Source organism: Rhinatrema bivittatum, chromosome 4 (genome assembly GCF_901001135.1).
Source record: "Rhinatrema bivittatum chromosome 4, aRhiBiv1.1, whole genome shotgun sequence".
Taxonomy (NCBI): domain Eukaryota; kingdom Metazoa; phylum Chordata; class Amphibia; order Gymnophiona; family Rhinatrematidae; genus Rhinatrema; species Rhinatrema bivittatum.
In genome coordinates, this window is record NC_042618.1 from 226,772,084 (window position 1) to 226,796,219 (window position 24,136).

At 44.5% G+C, this 24,136-nt stretch overlaps 1 protein-coding gene across 4 annotated transcripts in view; it reads left to right on the forward strand.

Moving 5' to 3' along the window:
• Positions 1–24,136, forward strand: part of BCL2L14 (BCL2 like 14) — a 64,092-nt gene that overhangs the window by 13,415 nt on the left and 26,541 nt on the right. For all 4 annotated transcript variants that reach the window (XM_029599792.1, XM_029599795.1, XM_029599793.1 and 1 more), the window contains one exon: positions 21,626–21,859. In XM_029599792.1, coding sequence (XP_029455652.1) covers positions 21,626–21,859 — 234 coding nt within the window. The remainder of the gene's footprint in view (positions 1–21,625; positions 21,860–24,136) is intronic.

Here is a 24,136-nt window from a genome sequence, read left to right on the forward strand (position 1 = left end):
CCTGTACTGTTGGAGTCAGGCCTGTTCTTGCTGAGAGAGCGCCCACGGGTGAATGACGATCCAGTATTTTCTCAAGGACAGTCCATGCCATGACATGTCTGTGTGTCTTGCTGAGCAAACGTCTCACTCGTAGGATGGTATTTCAGTATAGTCTTCTGCTTCACACAGATTTCTCATTGTGTCCTAAGATAGTGACTTTTGTTTTTTTTACTCCTGGGGGAATTCTGTGCAAAAAAACCCAAACTTTAAAATTCTGTGCACAACAACTTAAAATTCTGCAAACTTTATATTGATGAAAATAACACAATTTAATTAGTCTTTAAGTAATTTTTAAATTAATACAGAAAAAAAGTTATTACTTATTTAATAGTTTTTATATACCGATGGTCGGGAACATCTCATCGGTTGACAAGAAACAAAGCAGCAACAGGCTTTACAATGAACAAAGAACTGATACATATAATTGAAAGAATTGGTGTGTGAGGTATAAAGGGTAGAAGAGGGAGGGGGCAATAGGGTGTGAACTTGGAGGTTAGAGTACAGTGAAAAGGATTAAGTAACTGGATGCTACAGGAACATTTAAGAATCAAATTTTTACAAGGAAGAGTTATTTACAATTTAGGTTACAGTGACATATAATAGGTTACAATGTAGATTTTCCCTAGAAATTTACTGTAAGTGTCCTTTCCACTCACTCTCCCTACTCCTCAGGCCACTTTGCCCCCTCAGGCCCCAACTCCTCCACCTGCCAGTATCTCTCCCCTCCCCCTCTAGGCTCAACCCCTTCCACTCTTATCGCCAGTCCCAAAGTTTGACCCCGTTTTCAGTACTGCCCCTCACACAGGCTCCCTCTGTCCTTCCCTCCCTCAAGCACATGCTTCCACTCTCTAGTGCAGTGGTTCTCAACAGGTGTGTCGCAGGGTCAGCAGAAGGCTGCTGTCTCCTTATCAGCCCCAGTGGGAGTTGGTTGGCTTCTCTCACTTCCTTCTCCACTTTCTGGACAAGTAGGAGGCTGTTTCCTCCTTCACCCAGAGCAGAGCACATTGCCAGCTCCTGCTGTTCTGGGCCTGATGGGACAGACACACTTTATCTTCCCCTGCTGAGTCTGGGAGTGATGCTGCTGCTGATCTCTTCACTCTGTGCAGGGTGGGGGAAAGGAGGTTTGGGATGCTGGGCAGATAGAGGTGTAAAGGAGAGGGAGTGTGGGGGTAGCTGGGTAGGGAGGGAGCACAGGGAAGAGGATGTGGAGGGTCAGGAATGCTGGGCGAGGATGTGGAAGGTCAGGAATGCTGGGCAGGGATGTGAGTGTGAACGGATTATTGAATGGGAGTAATTGGGGAAAAGTGAAGGATGATGGAGGGGGAGTGATGGGGTGCAAGAGGCATAATATGTCAGTTCTGGGAATGTGCATTTCTTCTATCGTTGTACTTTGCTTAGTATAGGAGGATATGTATTTCTGTTTCTAGCTTTCCAGAGCTGCACTGCATGCAGAGTGGCTTTTTCAGGTTTCCATTCCACTTTTTGTCTCCGCATTTGTAATTTGTGGTCTTTTATTCTGTATTTGGTGAAGGTCAGATCTGTCTGTGACTGAGGTGAGGTATTTTACTAGTGTGTAGGGATTTGTATCAATTTTATTTGTTGCATTCTCATATTCTCAATAAAACATGCTCTGGTTGTGAATGGCTGCCTTTTCATAGGTAGGGCTATTGCTGTTGAGTTCTTGGAGTTAGGGTTGCTACTTTATGCTAGACACATGCTGAGTATTTTTTTCAGTTTTTTGTATTTTACAATGTGCCTGGTAATAAGGGGGAATTTGTTTCTCTTACTGACGGGCCGATACAGTAAAGTATTTAAATACGTATTTAAATTAGGCCCGGCAGTAGATCCAGGCAAAAGGAGGCGCTAGGGACACTAGCGCGTCCCTAGCGCCTCCTTTTTGACAGGAGCGGCGGCTGTCAGCGGGTTTGACAGCCGACGCTCAATTTTGCCGGTGTCGGTTCTCGAGCCCGCTGACAGCCATGGGCTCGGAAACCGGACACCGGCAAAATTGAGCGTCCGTTTTTCGGCCCGAATTCAAATTTTTTTAATTTTCTTACTCTTCGGGACCTCCAACTTAATATCACTATGATATTAAGTCTGAGGGTGCACAGAGAAGCAGTTTTTACTGCTTTTCTGTGCACTTTCCCGGTACTGGAAGAAATTAGCGCCGACCTTTGGGTCGGCGCTAATTTCTGAAAGTAAAATGTGCGGCTTGGCTGCACATTTTACTTTCTGTATCCCGCGCACATACCTAATAGGGCCATCAACATGCATTTGCATGTTGAGGGCGCTATTAGGTGCCGCGGGTTGGATGCACGTTTTTCTCCCCTTACTGAATAAGGGGTAAGGGAAAACGCGCGTCCAATAGCAGGCTAACAGTGCGCTCCGTTGGAGCGCACTGTACTGTATCGGCCTGTGAGATAGCACCAGAATCAGAATATCTTTTTTATATGGTGAGTTGTATTTGAAATATTCTAGCTCTGCTTTCAAAGTTTGGGGGCAGGGGTGTACGAGTTTCTATGGATGCAGAGTATAATATGTTTACATTTAGCCCCATGATGGTCAAATATTCAGTGTATCATGCCTGTAAGTATTATCTGTCAGGTATGTCCTAATACAACCACTGCTCTAGTGCACATACACACACCCTCACTCTCTCGTGCACACACACATCCCCTCATATAGGGTCCCTCTCTCTTGCATACACACCCACCCAAGCTTCCTTTCTCTCACGCATACCTATGTCTCTCTCTCACGCATAACACAAAATCCTTTCACACAGCTAGTACCCTTGCATACACATGATCCCTTTTTCATACAAACCAGCTTCCAATTTCTCACACACATACTGGGCCGGTGGAAGCACTAGGCGAACTAGGCCTGGGCCTGGGGTGCCGCGAGCAGTGGTATCCCAAGGGGAGCCAATGCCCCCGGGTGCAGGGAAGCTCATGTGGCCGCCGGTGGACCTCATCCCACTGGCGGCTGAGCAGCGACACATAGCACACAGGCAGATTGGCAGGGCCATGGTGGAGCTCATGTCACCACGGCCCGAAGAAAAAGGTCGCGTTCAAGCCTGCAGGTGCTCCTCCCCGCGCGACCCCGGAAGAAAACGTTGCCGGAGCCGCACGGGCAGGAAGGAGGAGGAGCATCAGCGCGTGCAGAAGAGGAGCAGCCGCCGCGGGCCACCACAAATCCCAAGTTGCAGCAACCCGAGAAGAGGAAGAGGCCCCGTAGCGACCCGTGAAGAGGAGTCCCAGAGGTGAGAGAGAGGCTGAGGGCCTGTAGAGTGTGTGTGCATGTATGAGATGAGTTGAGAGACTGTGGGCCGGATTTTAAAAGGGTTACGCGCATAAGTTATGTGCGTAACCCTCTTAAAAGGCCCCTGCGCGCGCCGAGCCTATTTTGCATGGGCTTGGCGGAGCGCGCAAGCCCCGGGGCTTTGCAAAGGGGGTGTATCGGGCGGGCGGCACAAATTTCGGGCCGGGGCCGGAGGCGTGACGCCGGCTCGGGGGCGTGGTCGAGGCCTCCGGACCAGCCGCCGGATCGGGTCTCATGATTGGAGAGCATCAACCTGGTGCAGCAGGAAAGGATCCTGTAGCAAGGACCTGCTCTCCAGGTGGTGCATTGTCCTTTCGCACCGAGGCTCTCCCCAAGGCCTACTGCCCAGGAGGGAAGGGTTAAGTCGGCCGTCATAGTTGGTGATTCGTTTATTAGGAATGTAGATAGCTGGGTGGCTGGTGGGCATGAGGGTCACCTGGTAACATGCCTACCTGGTGCGAAGGTGGTGGACCTCACGCGTCACCTAGATATGATTTTAGTCAGCGCTGGGGACGAGCCGGCTGTCGTGGTACATGTGGGCACCAACAACATAGGAAAATGTGGGAGGGAGGTTCTGGAAGACAAATTTAGGCTCTTAGGTAGAAATCTTAAATCCAGAACCTCCAGGGTAGCATTCTCTGAAATGTTACCTGTTCCACGCGCAGGTCACCAGAGGCAGGCAGAGCTCCGGAGTCTCAATGCGTGGATGAGACGATGGTGCAAGGAAGAGGGATTCAGTTTTGTAAGGAACTGGGAAACCTTTTGGGGAAGGGGGAGTCTCTTCCGAAAGGATGGGCTCCACCTAAACCAGAGTGGAACCAGACTGCTGGCGCTGACCTTTAAAAAGGAGATAGAGCATCTTTTAAACTAGAACAAGGGGGAAAGCAGATAGTCGCTCAGCAGCGCATGGTTCGGAGAGAGGTATCTTCAAAGAATACTAATGATGCATTAGAATTAGGGCATCCCGACAGTGAGGTTCCAATAATAAGAAAAGTAGTCCAAGTGCCTGTAACTAAAAACTCACCTGAGCTAAAAAAAATTCTAACTTATCCCTATCAATTAAAAAGCAGAATGAAAATACAAACAAAAAACACACTTTGAAATGTTTGTATGCTAATGCCAGAAGTCTAAGAAGTAATATGGGGAGAATTAGAATGTATAGCAGTCAATGATGATAGACTTAATTGGCATCTGAGAGACATAGTGGAAGGAGGACAACCAATGGGACAGTGCTATACCGGGGTACAAATTATATTGCAATGACAGAGAGGAGCACCCGGGAGGCGGTGTGGCGCTTTATGTCCGAGATGGCATAGAGTCCAACAGGATAAACATCCTGCATGAGACTAAATGCACAATTGAATCTTTATGGGTAGAAATTCCTTGTGTCCGGGAAGACTATAGTGATAGGAGTATACTACCGTCCACCTGGTCAAGATGGTGAGAATGACAGTGAAATGCTAAGAGAAATTAGGGAAGCTAACCAAATTGGTAGTGCGGTAATAATGGGAGATTTCAATTACCCACATAAAGATAGTGCAAGAACAAAGATACAGTTCCATCCAAACTTCACAATTATTTTTATTGTAAGTTCAGGTATTTATAGTTCATTTAAGTAAGGCAACTCCAATCAAGTGAACATGAAGAATATTTATAAAGTCCCCCGACGCGGTCCGCGTTTCGGGTGAGCTGCATCAGGAGGGACCACAGCGAAATTTTTAGTCTACAGTAAAATAACATCAATCAAGAACGGAACAAAACAGGCTGCAAGTGAGAGATATAACATAGAAAATTCATACCTTTAGAGTTGACATCAGGAGCGCAAATGCCCCATACCAGTGACAGCCATTTAAATGAAAAAAGGCGCGAAAGAAAAGAGTTTCTCTCGCGAGATGCTGCAAGCGGTGAGTACACAGAACCACACATGCCAGATTAATGACCAATGACTACATTCAGCTACGCTTATAGAATATTGTAGAGTACGCCGTATACCCCGCGGTCTCCGCATACAAAAAGAGCCGCGACTCCATACAGACAATACTGCTTTTATGAATCGTTGGAATCAGATTTTGAACAAGTGTTCCTTGGACCTTATGGTCTTAATTATAGAGACCAATCGGGACCTTCATGACTCATTACAAACTGAAGTTTCACAAAAACTGGATTTGATCCAACGCTCCAGCCCTTCGGAATCATTTGATCAACAACTGGGGGAATTCCAGGAGAATCTAAAAAAATTTAAATCTGATTTAAAAGCAGTAAAATACGTAAAATTCGCTGAATCCTCATATTCAATTTAACTTTACTATTCACTCCACAGATGTGTCCTTTTTGGATGTGGCTATCTGTTGGAAGGGTGATCACTTTGAGACGTCACTATTCCGTAAAGATACAGACCGGAACACCCTGTTGGCCTATAACAGTTGTCATCCTAGGGCACTCCGTGACAACATTCCGACTGGGCAATTTCTGAGACTTCGCAGATTATGTTCAAATCGTGCAGATTTCTTGGCACAGGCTCAGAATTTGACCACTCGGTTTTTAGAGAGGGGATATCCGTCGAGGGTTATAAAGAAGGCGTTTAAGCGGGCACTATATACCCACCGGGAGTGGCTTTTTACACCACCCACAACCTCTGATGACACATCTCTCAATTGTATTCTCCCTTTTTCTATTGTCAGTAGAACTGTAGCCAAGATGATAAAAAGACACTGGGTGGCTCTTTCTTTGAATGATCTCATGCATGGTTCACTTAGGTTTACCTTTAAAAGAGGAACGAACTTACGGGATCAGTTGGTGCATATGGCAATGCACGAACGTGATTTGCGATCAGACATGAGAGGGGAACACTCCCCGTGCGGCCACTGCACCATGTGCCATCATACGGAATTATTTACAGCATTTGTGCATCCTAAAACTGGACGAGTGTTTAAGTTATCTTCTAGGACTGATTGCACCACCAGAGGAGTTGTGTATGTGGTCAAGTGTCCTTGCCCTTTGTTGTACGTGGGTAAAACCTCACGTATGACTAAGACAAGGATTATTGAGCACTGCTGCAATATTAGATCTGGTAGAATTGACGAGCCTCTGGTGGCACATTGGCTCCAGGCTGGCCACTCCGTCGCTACTCTCTCCTTCCTTGTTCTGGAGGTGGTCCCACACCCTCACCGGGGGGGAGACTACGCCGGGATATTAGGTAGGAGGGAGCAGCGTTGGATTTTTATCTTGGACACAGTTTCACCCAATGGTCTAAACAAGGAAATAGAATGGCATCTATTTTATTGATTGGTCATTAATCTGGCATGTGTGGTTCTGTGTACTCACCGCTTGCAGCATCTCGCGAGAGAAACTCTTTTCTTTCGCGCCTTTTTTCATTTAAATGGCTGTCACTGGTATGGGGCATTTGCGCTCCTGATGTCAACTCTAAAGGTATGAATTTTCTATGTTATATCTCTCACTTGCAGCCTGTTTTGTTCCGTTCTTGATTGATGTTATTTTATTGTAGACTAAAAATTTCGCTGTGGTCCCTCCTGATGCAGCTCACCCGAAACGCGGACCGCGTCGGGGGACTTTATAAATATTCTTCACGTTCACTTGATTGGAGTTGCCTTACTTAAATGAACTATAAATACCTGAACTTACAATAAAAATAATTGTGAAGTTTGGATGGAACTGTATCTTTGTTCTTGCACTATCTTTATGTGAGTGCTTGCTTATGTGCAAGGTCGCTTCTGCTGATTTCTGGAGATTTCAATTACCCCAATATTGACTAGGTAAATGTATCATCGGTATATACTAGAGATATAAAGTTCCTGGATGGAATAAATGACATTTTTATGGAGCAATTGGTTCAGGACCTGACAAGAGACGGAGCAATTTTAGATCTAATTCTCAGTGGAGCACAGGATTTGGTGAGAGGTAATGGTGGTGGGGCCGCTTGGCAATAGTGATCATAATATGATCAAATTTGAATTAATGACTGGAAGGGGGACAGTAAGCAAATCCACAGCTCTTGTGCTAAACTTTCAAAAGGGAAACTTTGATAAAATGAGAAAAATAGAAAAAACTGAAAGGAGTAACTACAAAGGTAAAAAATGTGCAAGAGGCATGGTCATTGTTAAAAAAAAAAAAAAAAAAAAAAATCCTAGAAGCACAGTCCAGATGTATTCCACACATTAAGAATGGTGGAAAGAAGGCAAAACGATTACCGGCATGGTTAAAAGGAGAGGTGAAAGAAGCTATTTTAGCCAAAAGATAGTCATTCAAAAATTGGAAGAAGGATCCAACAGAAGAAAATAGGATAATGCATAAGCGTTGGCAAGTTAAATGTAAAACATTGATAAGACAGGCTAAGAGAGAATTTGAAAAGAAGTTTGCCGTAGAGGCAAAAACTCACAGTAAAAACTTTTTAAAATTTATCTGAAGCAGAAAGCCTGTGAGGGAGTCAGTTGGACCGTTAGATGATCGAGGGGTTAAAGGGGCACTTATTTATCTATTTTTAATTTTTCTATACCGAAGTTCCATTAAACCATGTAGCAGATACTATGTATGACCTTATTAGAGTTTCAGAGAATTTAGCAGCAACAGAGGTCATGGCTAGGTTGCTTTTATGGGTAAACAATTGGGCGGCAGATTCAGCATCGAAGATCAGTTTAGGGAAGCTTCCCTTGGAGAGGAAGCTTCTGTTTGGAGAAAACCTAGAGAGGATGGTCAAAGACTGGGGAAGATAGAGGGCCCCAAAGTTTACTGGAAGAAAAGCCTAAGGAGTCGCAAGGGGAGGCAACTGGAGACAATTACCTAGGGAGTACAGACAGAGGGGCGGTAGAGGCCAGATCTCTCGCCCAGGCAGGTCTCTTCCATTTCAGGGGAATAGAAGTTTTCCAAAGAAAGGGAAGCCCTGAAACCCCCCCCCCCCCCCGCCCTTAGTGAAAAAACTGCACAATGATGGGGAGCAGGCCCGCTCCATGATTCCCCAAGTAGGGAGCAATTACAGATCTTTTATCAGGAGTGGGCCAAAATAAAGGACCAGTGGGTCCTGGACATAATAAGCAAAGGATATCACCTAGAATTAAGATTCCCCTTAGAAGATTTCTTCGTTTCCTCCCCATTCGAGGCAAGCAGGGGGAGATGCAGTCACATGGATGTTAGACAGGTTTGTTCAGCTACAGCCCATTATCCCTGTACTGCCCAGACAGGAAGGCATGGGGTTATACTCCATTTATTTCCTATTACCAAAGAAGGAAGGAAGGAAGCTTTCAGACAGTGCTGGACCTAAAGCAAGTAAACAGGGCCTTGGTAGTTCCCCCATTTCTGCATAGAATCACTGGCTACAGTAAAGGCCACCCTAAAGGCAGGGGAGCTCCTAGCAGCCTTAAATCTGTCACACATTTTCACATTCCCATCAGGAGAGATTTTCAGTGTTTATGCTTCGAGATAGCCGGTCAGCATTACCTGTTCAGGGCGCTTCCCTTTGGACTGGTCATGGCACCAAGGACCTTTACAAAGGTGATTGGTAGTAGCAGCTTCTTGAAGGAAGGAAGGAAGGAATCAAAGTGCACCCTTACCTGGACGACTGGCTAATAAGAGCAGACTCCCTGCAGGAAGGCCGACAGGCCACAAAGAGAACAGTTCATGTACTGGAGAAATTAGCCTGGATGGTGAGCAAGGCAAAGAGCCAGTTTCAGCCATCTCAAGATACTAGTGTACTTAGGGGTACTTTTTAACACCAAGTTAGGGAGAGTGTATCTAACAGTCAGAATGATAGGGAGGTTGCAGGAGCAAGTGCAGGCCCTGTCACAAGCCCAACTCCTATATATGTGTGGTGATAGCTACAGGTCCTGGGCTCCATGGCAGTGGTAATCGAGGTAGTGCCATTTATTTATTTATTTAAAAATTCTTATATACCGCCTGTACAATTTATAGTGGATCTAAGCGGTTTACAAATAAAGAGAACATACATAATAGTTAATACATAATTATAGTCGACATTGACAATACTTAAAAACAAAACTTGATCAAATAGGAATAAAACATTAGTAAACGTTAAAAGAAAATTGGTGTTAAGAAACATTGGGTATGCTGTATGCAAGAGTGCAAAGGTGAGTCTTGAGAGCTCTTTTGAAATCTTTGGAATTAGGAATAATTCGAATTTATTTATTTATTTAACATTTTTTTATATACCGACAACCGTTTGCACATCGTATCTGTGTACAATTAACTCAAAAAAGGTAGGCAGAGCCTTTACATGGAACATTAACTATAAAATTAGAATTAAAAAGGTATTACAAGAAACAAATGGTAGGCAGAGCATTTCCTAGAACAGTAACTATAAAATTAGAGAGAGAGGTATTTCAAAAGATACAGAAAACACAGGTTTTATAATAGATATGAACTATATGTACAAGATATTTACAAGAGAAATCGAATATGGTCAGGGAGAGCGTTCCATAATATCGGACCAGCTATTGAGAACGCATGCCTACGAGTTAGATCGATGGATAAATGTCCAGATTAGACCTAAGTTGGTGAGGTGGTTGGTAGAGTCTTAGCATAACCAAATGGTGACAAAATTGTAGATTAGGTTGTGGATGATAGAAAGCATCTTGTATTGTAATGGAAGCCAATGAAGAGATTGGAGTGATGTGTTCTCTGCGTGAGGTGTTTGTAATTATTCGTGCAGCCAAGTTTTGAATCTGTTGAAGGGGGTAAATAGAAGATGCTATAAGGCCCAGGTATAAAGCATTGTAATAATCCAGACCTGACAGGATTAGTGCTTGCACAACTGAACCAAAGTTGATTGGAAAAAGAGGTTTTAACTTTTTAAGTAATTGTAGTTTGAAGAACGATTTTTTAACTAGAGCAAAAATATTGGAAGTCGTTGATAAACTGGAATTGATCAGTACACTTAAATTTCGGGCACAGTGTGTTATGGGTATAGAATGGTTATCAAATATAAAGTTTGCTGGTGGGCAACGAGATGAGTCTGGAATCGTGGATAGAAAAAGCAACTCAGATTTTGCTGTGTTCAGTTTTAAACAGTTATGTGAAAGCCAGGTGTTTATGATTTTTAAATATAGTTGTATCAAAGATAAGGTTTTGGTCCAAGAGTCTGGTTAAGGAATGATGAACTGAATGCCATCAGCATATATTTTAAATTGTATGTCAAGACTGGCCAAAAGATGACAGAGAGGGAGCAGTTATATGTTAAAGAGGATAGCTGACAATGAAGATCCTTGGGGGACGCCAGAGTTGGTATAGTATCAGTCGGAATTAAAATCGCCGAAAGTAACTTTTTTTTTTTGGTCTGTTGGTAAGGAAGGATTTGAACCATTGAAGAACAAAACCATTGATGCCTATGTGTTGTAAATTAGAAAAAAGGATGTCCTGGTTGAGTGTGTTGAATGCTGCAGAAATATCCAGAAAAACTATAATATAATCTGTATTGGAATCAAAATCTCCGATGGTAGAATCAACAGATATTAGCAGGGATTCAGTGCTATGGCCCTTTCTAAAGCCATGTTGTAGGTGTAGCAGGTTATTGTCAGTAATGTATTCAGATAATTGATGCAGGATAACGGATTCAATTATTTTTGCAAGTGACGAAAGTGAGGCAATAGGACAATAATTAGTATTGTCAAGCAGATTGGCATTTTTCTTTTTGGGTATCGGTAAAATGGAAGTTTGTTTCAGAATGGCTGGAAAGGTTCCCGAGGAAAAAGAGAGATTAACTATATCTGTTAAGAGCAGGTAAATTTGTTCTTTAATGTCTTTTTAACATGTGTCCTGGACAGGGATTGAAAGTACGATTTGAAACTTTGGATTTAGTTATGATGTGGGTGATTGTGGCACGTTCAATAGGATTAAAGTCAGAAAAAGAGCTGATAGCTGAAGGAAGTATGGGAAGAGGAATTGGTAAAGATGTAAATTCTGAAGAGATCTTGTCAATTTTTTAAAATACCGGGCAATGAGGTCATGTGATGTGAGCAACAAGACCTGTCTTGCTTTGCTCCAGGGCCCCACTCTTCCCTACCAACCAAATTGCCCAGTTCAACATGGCTCTGCGCTATTTACTGGGAGCGCTACACATTTACTTCCTACTTGCCAGTGGCTTGTGCTCTGAGCAGCTTTTTTTTGTAGCGTCTGATGGCCCGAAAGGACAAGGGTTGCCTGCCTTCCAAGATGGCATGGGGCACCAGCAATCCTCCCTCCCTGGCAACTAGCAACGGAGACCCCAGCGATGTGACCGGCATGATTCTCCAAGCTTTGGATGAAAAAATGGGCAAGATTCATGAGTGCTTTGACACTTTATAGTCTCCTACTAGCAGCAAACACAACTTGGCTGGGAGAGGTGGAAACCCATCTGACTGACATCGATGAGCGGGTAAGGACCCTAGAATGAGCCCTGGATATTGCTACAGTGTCGTTGGCAAGGGTTACTGACCAACTTGAGGATTTAGAGAATCGATCGAGGCGGAGCAATCTCAGTTTTATTAGGCTGCTGAAATCCATCGCAGACCGGGACCTCTGCAGTGTTTTGGAAACCTGGCTCCCCCGTCACTGGATTTGCCTACCTACTGGGGCCTGTAGTTGTTGAGCATGCACACCGGCTAGGTGGGAGACCCCTAATTCAGGTCGGTCCCAGCCAGTAATCGCAAAATTCCTTAATTTTGTGCACAAAGGTGAAATACTACACAGCTATCGTAAGCAGGGGGACCTAAAGTATGAAAACAACTCAATTCTGCGGTTTGCTGATTACTCAGCTGCTGTTGCTGCAAAGCGAAGAGAATATGTTTTGGTCTGATCGCTGCTAGTGAAATACCAAGTCCGATTTACATTGCAGTTTCCAGCGAAACTAAGGGTAACCTTTTAAAATGCCTCCCATACCTTTGAATCTGCTGCTGAGGCCCAGGCTTTTTTTGATCTTCGGCTGCGAGATTCTGGCTCACCTACAGGAGCCATGGACTGAACGGCTCCCCTGGAGCCGACGTCTATGGGAAACTTAAATACGGAATATTGTATCTGCTAGCCTACCTCATACTTTGTTTCCTTGCTAAAACAGTGTGATTATTGCCTCCATGACTGATCATGTGGGTAGGGGGGGCCCTGTCACATAGTCCACACGACCTCTCAACCTTTTAGCTAGCACGTATTTCAAGGATGTGTTAATTTTGTTGTTGTTTTATATATGGGACTGGGGTGGGATGTGTTGGGGGGGTGGGGAGGGGGTTCTTTCTCCTGGTAAGACCCTGGAAGGCTTGTGCATTTTTCTTGGGACCCTAGAGTTTACGTTTTTAAGGTTTCAGATGGTGCTGGGGGCCCCGGAACCAATATACATATCTATATTATTCATTTGCTCAAATCTTATCACAGTCCTTATTATGACACATCCTACTATCCGATGTGTTATTAAAGGATATAAATGTCTTCAAGCTTTGCCTCGTTTGAATGCACAGGTGGCCATGATACAAGAGATGCACCTAGATGCTCAAGAATATGCTAAACTGAGAAAGCAGTGGGTGGGGGTGGTATATTCTGCACAATCGGGCACCCGTAAAGCCGGAGTTGCTTTATTGATTGGGAAACAAGTCTCCTTTAGTGAAGCAAAGACAATCTCTGACCCAGCGGGGCGCTACTTAATAATAGAGGGCACAATATTTGGTTGCACTATAGTGTTTTGTAATGTATATGCTCCAATTGTTTGTGACCGTGCCTTTTTTGCGCAACTCGCCACCTTGCTATTGCCCTACGCGGATACACCACTGATAATAGGCGGAGAATTTTAATTATGTTCATGACAGACACCTTGACTGCTCCTCTGTTAGTGGTGGCCCAGCAATTAAATCTGGTAGGGGTATTGATTATCTCTGCAAAAACCTGGCACTTGTTGATATTTGGCGAGTGTTGCACCCCAAAGATTGGGAATATACTCATGAATCACGAGCACACCACTCATATTCTCGAATTGACTACCTTTTGATTAGTGTAAGCTTAGTCACCCAGACCCAGAAAACGCAAATCAGACCTCTTATTTCTGATCATGCTTCTGTGTGGATTGACTTGTTGGGCTTTCAACCTATAGAAGGGGATCTGCTCTGCTAATTTCCCAAACTTTTATACTCTGATCTGGGCTTCTGGGACTATCTCCAAAAACGATGGGAATTATTTTTAGACTCCAAGATTCTCTCATTTTGTACAGGGAGATATTATCTCATATGTTGCTGCCCATGAGAGGGCTCTAACTATGTCGATAATTATACTTGAGAAACAACTCTCCATTACCAAACACAAAATGGAAGCGGACCCTACCCCAGAACACCCAGTTGCCTTCCTATCAGAATGGGATACGCTCAACACATTCCTACACCAGAGGGCAAAAAAGGGGACTATGTATTATAAAGTTAAGCTATATCAATTTGGCAACAAAATGGGGAAACCTTTGGTAAACTTGGTGAAACAACGGTCGGGGCGCAAATTTATTCTGGTTGTTAAGGATACTCGGGGAAAGCTTGTCACCTCTAGCAAGGAGGTATGCCACGTATTTAAGGACTATTATCGGACCTTATACACAATTCAGACCGTAGATGACCAACAGATTCAGACTTATTTGCAGTCCGTCTCCCCCTAAGCGATTGGCCCATTTGAACCAACCAATACAGCTGCAGGAAATCCTAAATATAATTAAAGCCACTAAGCTATCCAAGGTGCCAGGACCAGATGGCTTTCCCTCAAAATTTTACAAAATTCTGGCCCCACAAGTAGCTTTGCCATTGGGAGAGATGTTTAAAACACTGACTGAATTGGAAAATTTCCTGTTTGCGCCGAATCGAGCTATGATTAGTCTTACCTAAGGTGGGTAGGGACCCACAACTCCCTACTTCATATCGCCCCTAAATTTTGATATTAAACTCATGGCCAAGATTTTAGCCACCCGGCTAGATAAGATAATCCCCACCCTCATTGGGTCAGACCAAGTAGGATTTGTCCCTGGATGCTACAATGTGACCAATATCCGTAGACTGTTGGCGTCTATGGAATGGAGTCGACAACATCAAATGTAGTCTCTTATATTGAGTCTGGACGCAGAAAAGGCCTTTGATAGACTGGAATGGCCCTTCCTGTTCCAAATGTTACAGGCTTATGGCACTGAAGATTTTTTGCCAGTGCAATATGCACCCTTTATAATAATCCCACAGCTGTGCTCTATGTAAATGGTCACCACCTCTGACATTCTTTTGACACTAGGTACACGATAGGGCTGTACCTTGTTCCCCTTACTTTTTATAATAGCCTTAGAGCCATTGGTGTGCCGAATACAGAGTAACAGGGCTAAAATGGGGCATTAAAGTGGGAGTGAGAGAGGGACCTGCTCCAGAATTCAAACTCGCAGTCTTTGCAGATGATATCCTTGCACATTTAACTAACCCTGTATGCTCGCTAATGGAGCTCCTTAAAAGAAATCTTCAACTATGGTTCTTTAGCCGGGCTAAAATTAGATCTAGGCAAAGCTGAAGCATTACCACTTTCCCAGGCTCCACAACATCTCTGGGGGGGCAGATTTCCCCATGGGCTGGGTCACTGGACCATTGAAATATCTGGGGGTTCTCATGCACACTGACCCAAGTCGAATCTATCAGATTAACATTAAAAAGCTACTATAAACTACGAGCTCCCTTCTGCGCAACTGGCAAGACTTCCCCCTATCACTTGCCGATAGAGTAGCCCTTTTCCAAATGTTTCTTACCCTAAATGGCTTTATTTTTTTCAAACCTTTCCTTGTACGTTAACAGCTCGAGATACTCAAATGCTTCATAAAGTGCTCAGGTCCTATCTTTGGCGAGGGAAGAAACCTCGAATCGCATTATCTAAGTTAATGGGTAAAAGGGATACTGGTGGGATGGGGCTGACATGAAGTCCTATAACCTAGCCACCAATGTGCGTATAGTGGCTGATTGGCTGCTCAACACAGATTATTATGTCTCTCTCTGACACTAGAGCGTAGTTACTTAAGGACTCATAGCCCTGGGGCGGCGTTACACTCGACTCGATAAGCCCTTCCTGAATATTTGAGACACAGTGTCTTGGTACTCCCTCTTATGCATGCGTGGCGCCAACTATGCTCTCTTTTGCAACTCCAACATGCCACCTCTCAATTCCCAGCTGTTTTCGACCTGGGCTTCCCAACTGATTGCTAATTTCTTAGATGGGACGGGACAAATAAAACCTTTTGTAGACTTAGACTGAGTTCTCTCTGGAGAATAGACATTACTTTCACTATCTGCAGGTCCGGTATTATATACGCTCCCTAGGGGTCCAAGACTGGTCTCATAAGCGCCGAGAATTTTTATCAGATTTTTTTCAATTATGAAGACCTAGCTCGACTCACTAATTCTTCCCTATATAGACAGATCTGGGGGTGTAAAGCTCAGACCACTTATGAGTCAATACGGGAATGGGACACTGAACTGGGGACTCAACTCACTGGGGACCATTATCTGCAATGCTTCCGTAGGCTTCATTCTACCACCAGCAGAATGGACCTACGGGAGTCACAATATAAATTTCTGGTGCGATATTATTTTTCTCAGAAATTGGTGCACAAACTTCATCTGATCAGCACAACTTTGTGCCTCAAATGCAACCAAACTGAAGGCAATCTAGGTCATTGTTTATAGTCCTATCCTTATATCACAGTTTTTTGGGAAACTGTAGTGCACTACATCTATAGTATAACGAAAATCAAACTATCCATTTGCCCAAAAGTGTGTTTATTTGATTTCTTGACTGGGATAGCATTGGATAGAATTTGCGTGAAACTGTGGATTCGTAAAGCGCTTGTGTTGGGGGGGGAAAAAGGCTATTTTATAAAATTGGGTATTGACGGATCCTCCCATGCTTGCTCAGTGGCGAAATTTAATACATAATATGTGTCTCTTTGAGAAGTATGTTGAACAAGTGGACATTACCAAGAAGACAAAAAGTCTTTCTTCCACTTTGGGAACTTATATTCTGTCGCTCCCTCACAAGAAGCGGAGTATGCTTTTGAATGACTTTACTGGGACTGTTCCATTGGAACCCACCTATGGACCTCATGAATAGCCTTCCGGGGGGAGGGAAGGGGGTGTTACTGTGGGAAGCTTGGGGATTGGTTGGGGTACTGGTCAGAGCAACCCAGTGCTCCTGAATTGTTGGTTGATGTCTTATTGCTGTTTATTTGGAAAACCAATAAAACAGATTTAAACATAAAATACCAGGCAACATTTAGTACAGAAGTCCGGCGAAGAATGAGTAAATGCATCTGGCCATATAATAGTGATTTTATTTTACTATACTAAAAAGAGTTTGTGGGTTACCATTAGACTCTTGAATTTGTATGGCGTAAAATGTTTTCTTGGCCTAGTCAATTTCTTTGTTGTATTTGCGAAGATAGGAGTGACTTTCTATATGTTCTGTGACTTTGATCTTTTAGAACATTTTCCACTATTTTTTCCTGGCACTGAAGTCAGGCTAACTGGTCTGTAGTTTCCCAGATCACTCCTGGAGCCCTTTTTAAACATTGGGGTTACATTTACATTAGCCACCCTCCAGTCTTCAGTACAATGGATGATTTTAATGATAGGTTACACATTTTTACTAATAGAAGCCTACAAAATCATGAAAGGACTTGAACAAGTTAATGTAAATTAGTTATTTACTCTTTCATATAATAGAAAGACTAGGGGACACTTCATGAAGTTAACAAGTAGCTCATTTAAAACAAACCGAAGAAAATTCTTTTTCACTCAGCGCATAGTTATTTAAACTTTGGAATTCATTGCCAGAGGATGTGGTTACAGGGGTTAGTGTAACTGGGTTTAAAAAAGGTTTGTATAAGTTCCTAGAGGATAAATCCATAAACTGCTATGAGGGTAACTAATAGGCAATAGTAGCTTGTGATTTATCTAATGTTTAGATACTTGCCAGGTACTTGTGACTTGGCTTGGCCACTGTTGGAAACAGTATACTGGGCTTGATAGACCCTTGGTCTGACCTAGTATGGTATTTATGTTCTTATTTTTCTTATGTTATGTACTGTGCAAAGGACATAATTCGTGGGAAACAAATGGGGCACATAGCTATCACTGGCATACATTATCACCTACAGAAGCAGCACTCCTTGTACTGGCATCTGGGGAGGGTAGAAGTGGTAGTGGTAGCTCGGGGACCCCTTCTTCCAGTCAGGGGAAAGTGGCAGAAAAGAGGAAAAGCGTTCCCCAAGGTGATCTCGTGCACGCAACCCCTTCCAGCAATCAGGTGACAGGCAAGCAGCCCCCTGCTTAGCATCAGAAGCAGCAACTTACGATGGAGGAAATGGGATAGATTTCGACAGAAATGTCCTGGGGCTGGAGACAAGCCATAGCCAAACGTTGTAACAAGGAGCATTGCTGAAATGAATGCCCTTGATAGCCAGCCCCTGCAGCCAGTAGAGATTGAGGTTTTTCTGCATTATACAAAGCTGGCATTCCCATTTTATAAAATCCCCTCCAGGGCCACCTTTAGTAGGGCAGACAATCCCAGCCTGAATAAAACAGTGCCATGGTAGCATCCAGTCGCCGGCTAAGGCAGAAGGGAGTAGCATGCATTTCACCACTTACATCTGGACCTCCATGAATGCTGCACATAACGTATGTATCTCTGACTGCACACTGGTGGGATCTGGCAGAAGCAGAGGCAGGCAGCAGCTCTAGCAAGGATGGAGGAACAGGGTGCAGGTGGGCATTGCCGCACGTTCAGTTAATGGATGAGACTCATACCTCTGTAAATATTCTATCAGCCATAAGACAGATGCTGGAGGGTTGGCAGCTAGACAAGGAGAGCTAGGAGTTCAAATGCGGGCACTAATATTGTAAAGGCGCTACAGGATGGGGTTTTAGAGGGAATCCCATGCTTTGCACACCCTCTCTACATCTGGTTATGAAGGATGCCCTAGGACTGAGTTCTAAGAGCTACCATAATGGATTTTTGGCAGAGCTTTTAGATAAGGGCAGGAAAATTGTGTGGCACTTCCACAGAAGTGCCACACAATGAACCCCCCCCCCCCAGTATTACCAAGAAAGAAATAGGGTGGAAGAACTAGACTGGGATCCAAGAAGCAAACAAAGCATCAAAACCCCCAAGGTGGTACATATGGGGCATAGCAGCTAGGCAGATTGGCAGCAAGACCCCCAGGATGTGGCATCAGGATCCCCAAAGAGTAGCATAAGGGGTATAGCAGCAAATCAGTGGCATCAAAACTCCTAAAGTGTAGAGTCTGGGGTATGGAAGCAAGACACCCCCCCCCCCCCACCCTGTTGTATCACTGGGAGCAGGACAGCTTCCCCTTAATTGTTCCTCCATCCTTTCTACCTGCCCTCGTATCCTACCTTGGCTCTGTCCTGACATACATCTTCACTTAGGAATTTCTTGGGTGGTGTACTTACTAGTCTCCCTGCAGTACTTTTCAGTGGCTCATAGACATGAATGGGAGACATAAACAAATTAAACTAAAATTTGTGTTTACTTCACATGCACGTCGGGGTCCATGAATGAAACTAAAATGGTTTCATTTGTTGCATTTTACCCATTCGTTTCAATTGCATGCCACATCCCTACATGTCAGCTCTGGACAGAATCTGAGTTTTGCAATCCAGTGCAGTTGATTGTTTTTCATCAGAGGGCCTCTTTAGATATATTTCCAGGGAACACGAAAAAAAACTGTTGCTTTAGCTCAGTGGTGGAATTCTTGGCTTAGAGCCAGAACTTTTGGAGTTCAGGTCCCAGGATCATCTGGTTAGGAAAATTTTAAGATGCAGTAATGCAGGGTATTGCAGTACAAGTAAAACCTCGCTAAAGAGACTGTTGGCTTGCTTTCCGGTTATTTACTTTGAAATGCTAACCAGGTCCAAAGTACACAAGGATAACTGCCATACAGCAGTGCTTTTTTTTTTTTTTTTTCCTAGGAGAAAATGTGCCGGTATTCAAATGCAGGCCCATCTTTGGTGGGGATGGGAGGTGGTGAATCAGGGCCACAGCTCCCACAGTAGCTCCACCCTTACAACCACCCTTACAACCATAAAGCCTATGAAAAGGCAATATTGCAAATATTACACTGATTCCCAGAACACCAAAACACCACCGACTAGGAAAACAGAGCAAGTTGGACTGCTACAGATCCTGCACAGTAACTGCATGCTAGTAGAATAATTTTCAATTACACATACGGAAGACAGACATAATCTGGCCGAATACAGCATACAGGACCAGAAGTTTAAGAACATGCAGACAAAAACTGAGCTGGAAATCCAAAGAAGCCAGACTCTGCATGCAGAGCAAAATCAGAGAAATAGAAACAGAAATGCATTTCTTCCTGTACTGTGCAAAACCCAAAAATATAAAGGATACATTTGCCCAAAGCTGACTTATTCCAATCACTAAACTAAAAATAACATTTTTTTCTACCTTTTGTGTGTCTTATTTTTTTCTAATCACATTGGTCTTTTCTTTCTTTAGTTTTCCTCTTTTCTATCTTTTCTGAACTCCCTTTTTCAGGGTCTTCATTTTTGTTTTCCATTTCTTCTTATTGCTTCCCTACATCTTTCTGACATTGATCTTTCCCAGGGCTGGCTCTTCCATTATACAAACTAAATTGTTGCCTAGGACGCTCCAATTTTGTGGTTCGGCAAAAACCTCTAGATGCAACCTACCCACTTTTAAGGCATGGTACCATGAGAGAGAAGGTTATGGATGCTGGGTAGATGTGGGGAAGTTCTGCTCACTTTACAGGTTTCTCCATGTTTTTCCCACAATGAGAACAGGAGGGTGAAGGGGTCCCAAGGCAAACAGTTGTTAAAGTTTCTTTATAGAGTGGGTGTACGTAGAGCTCAGTACAATATTACACAAACATATACAGGACCATATTCAAAAGATCTTGTCTAACTTTAGAGGCCAATTTAGTAAGCTGTGTTAATGTGTTTGTCTACAGTAAACCCTGTATACCATGCAATAAAATGAATTAACACATGGTGGGTGCAAGTAAAGTGTGAAATGTCCGATTATTGCATGTTTGGGCAGGTGAGGATGAGGTGAAGAGGCAGGGGGTGGTGAAAAGGATGTTGGGCAGTGCAAAAAGGGGGACAACGTGATTGATTGGGGTGAAGTAGCTGTGCTGAGCAGGGAGTGGAGGGGAGAAAGTGGAAGATGCTAGACAGGGGGATAGAGAAAAGCATGCTGGGCACTGTGGACATGGGGCAAAGGGAGATCATTCACACCACCTCTCGACGTCTCCTCATCCTTTGAGGCCTCCTCACCCATAACTCCCCCAGCCCATCTAATACACCTTCATGCGTACTCTCCCAACTGCTGGGCCTACCCTGCCCCCTCTCAAAGTAATGTTAAGTTTGGGTTCCTGCTCTGCCCCCACAGCCGCCTCCTCCAACTCCCCCCCCCCCCCCCCCCAAGTTCTCTACCCAGCAACCCCTGGGTCCTCGTTCTTTCCTTCCCCTGCTTTCTCTTTCCCTTCCCTCTCTGTATCCTCTGCAAAGGAGCTTCAAGTCTGCTTATAGCTCCTGTTTCAAACAACTGAAGTTTGAACAGTGTGGCCTGCTAGAGAGAGAGAGAGGCAGCGCTGGCTCCAGCGGGAGGAGGATCAGCTGAGATAGGGTTAGAGATTCTGTGGGGCTAGGACGTAGAGGGGGAGGAGGGAGGGGGGGGGCATGGGCTGATTTTGAGGCTTCCTTCTTTCCAGCCCCTGGAGCATAATATCTTCACCACCTTGAGCCCAGGGATACAATTCAGTCAGGATCCAGCGAGGAGGGAGTGCTGAGCTTGCAGGACAGCTGGTGGGGAAGGTGCCTGTGCATATCGCCAGAATAAAGGCCCTGCCATAGAGTAAAGCAACATTTTAAAAAGATGCTGAAAAATTATAGAATCTCCTTTTCAAAGGTTTTTTGTTTTTTTTTTTTTCTGATAGCTATAGGCAAATCCAGCATGTAGGGCGACTTTAGAGGCTAATTTTTTAACATCAGTGAGGCAAAAATGCCATTCAGATCTAGCTTGACCAAAATACGTAATGAAGAACACATTAGATGGTAGGTTTTCATGACAAGAGGATGTCCATAAGTAACTCATGGCTTTATTGCTGTATTTTCAAAGACCCTTCCTCTCATATGAGTCATGTGAGAATAGAACCATTGATTAGTGGTGCCTTAAGAATGGATTGGTTATAAAATGAGTAACATGCCTCTTGCTTTCCCAGGTCTGCCCAGCATGTTCTTAGCCAGCGACGCCAGCATGGAGGAGATCCCTTTGGATGACGAAGAGCAGAACTGCCCTGAATATAGAATGCTGATGGTATTTGCCCAGCGGAGTTTACCTGCCAGCAAATACCAGGAGCTGATGTGGCAGAGCCACGCCAGCATCTTCAAACCGGAAAATCAAGGGCTCACCTTACCATCTGCAAAGGAGAAGGAAGCCAATAGGCACAAAGGAGGTGAGGATGCAGAGGTCAAGAAAGGTAGTGCCAAAGCCAAGAGAAGGAAATCCAGCTGGAAGCGACGGCTGGTTCCCAAGTGTATCCGAGGAGCGGAGGCAGAGGAGCGTAGTAGGGTGAGGCTAGACAAAGAATGCAGCCTGGAGTTCGCTCAGACTGGAGGTTGGTGGCACGCTGCAGAGATTTTATCCATTCTCTCTCTCTTGCTTTCGCTTTTTACTTCCTTAGCCTCCTTTATGGAAGTGGAGTGTGGTTGTGGCCTAACGGAGCCTTCAGGCACTGTCAAAATGGATCTTTTTGATGACCTGCATTGGGCAAATCCTGGATCTCCAAGTCCTGTCTGATCACTTTACAGGTTACTTTACATGTTTTCCCCACAATGAGAACCAGGAGGGTGAGGGGTCCCAGGGCAAACAGTTGTTAAATTTTCTTTATAGAGTGGGCTTACGTAAAGCTCAGTACAATATTACACAAACACATACAGGACGATATTCAAAAGATCTTGTCTAACTTTAGAGGTCAATTTTACTAAGCTGTGTTAATGTGTTTTTGTGCGCAGTAAACCCTGTATAGCATGCGATAAAAGTAACACATGGTGGGTGCAAGTAAAGTGTGAAGTGTACGATTATCGCATGTTGTTCGCTGGCCCAAAAACCAGGCACAACACTGGCATGATACTGAGCTGCGCTGCATGAGAAGCATTTTATTCTCACGCCAACGAGTATTGCAGTTTGTGAAAAATCTTTTTGAGCCGCAGGATTCTGGGAAGGTTAGCTACACCTCTCTCCCCCCCCCCCCCCCCAGCAGCATTACCAACACGTCTGGCAATGCTCCTGGGTTCAGAGGCCACAAAGTCCCTGCCTATCCCATCCCACCTTCCTGTTGTCAAAATCCCTGGGGAGGCCTAATGGGATTCACACTTCCAGTGTGCCTAAAGACAAAATTTAAGTAGAAACCCCCTTTTTACCCTGCCCCATTGATTAACAGAGGTCCCTCCCCCGCCACCTGTTCCTGAACCCCACTTCCTGGATTTCCTCCAAGTTTACTTCATCCCCGGGGGCAGGAGCGATCCCCACTTGCTCCTGCCATGCTCGCGCCTTTTCCAAACTGGTGTTGGCTGACCCTAGAAACTCATTTGCCCTCCCCCACCCCCTGTGTGGTGGGGAAAAGTGCACGAGATCAAGTGGCGCGTTTGCCGGAGATTAGGGGAGGTCCAGGAGGGGGCAGGAACTTTGCCACACAAGGGGTGGGATCGGGGGGGGGGGGGCATTTATTTATTTCACATGTTGCAGATGCGAGAGAGGGTCCCACTAGATCTGTAGAGATTTTGTCAACACAGTAGAGGTTGACGAGATTTGCTGCGACCTTGCTGCTCCCTTAAATTGTCAGCCCAGGGATTTGGGGGGGGCGGGTTCATCATCATGCGTTGCTGTGGCCGGGAACACAAAGTTCCCGGTTCTGGCAGCACAAGGAAAAATTATTTGCTGCGCTGCAGTAGTTTGGGAACCACATTTTTAGTAAATCCTGCAGAATCCTTCTGTGCTCTTTTAGCACAGCTTAGTAAATCCAGCCCCTAACAGAGGTAGGCATCTTGATCTGACTAAATGGAAATCCCCCCACCCCCCCATTGAGTCCCAAAATGTAGGCACCTAAAAACTGCGTCACAGAGGGTTCAGGTTGGGGAAAGTAGGTTAAGTGCTCAGCGCTCATTTCCTGCCCCTGGTGCCTAAAGAAATAGGACTAATTTAGGTAACCTCACTTTTAGGCATCTGGTGCCTAACTTTATGAACATCGGCCTCCTAGATGTAATTACTGGTTCTTTAGAGTATCGTACAATTGCATGAATACACAGTGAATATTCTAAGTGCATCCATCATAAAAACAGGGTCCTCCTTCTTAAGAATGAGGTCCAGGTTCAAAGGGGGATGTTAGCTGGACAATCCCCCAGTTTTGAGTTTCCCACCCTACTGAATGGATATGTGTGTGTGTTTTGTTTGTTATTTATTTTTTTAAGCGGGATAACAGAGGCGGTGTGGGGGTGTTCGGGGCGAGGCGTTAACCGGGTAGTGCTGATGCTGAGCCCAAATCTTTTTTTCACTGGGTAAGTGGTCATAATGGAGAGCAGGTATAAAGTTTACCCAGATAACTTTTAAATTTAGCAGACTATATTTAGCTTATCGTCAGGTAGATCTTTCCTTTTTTTTTTTTTTTTTCTTTCCTTTGTACCCTGTTGTCACTGCTTTGCAGGGAGCCTTTCAGCCAACAAATTTCAGGAGT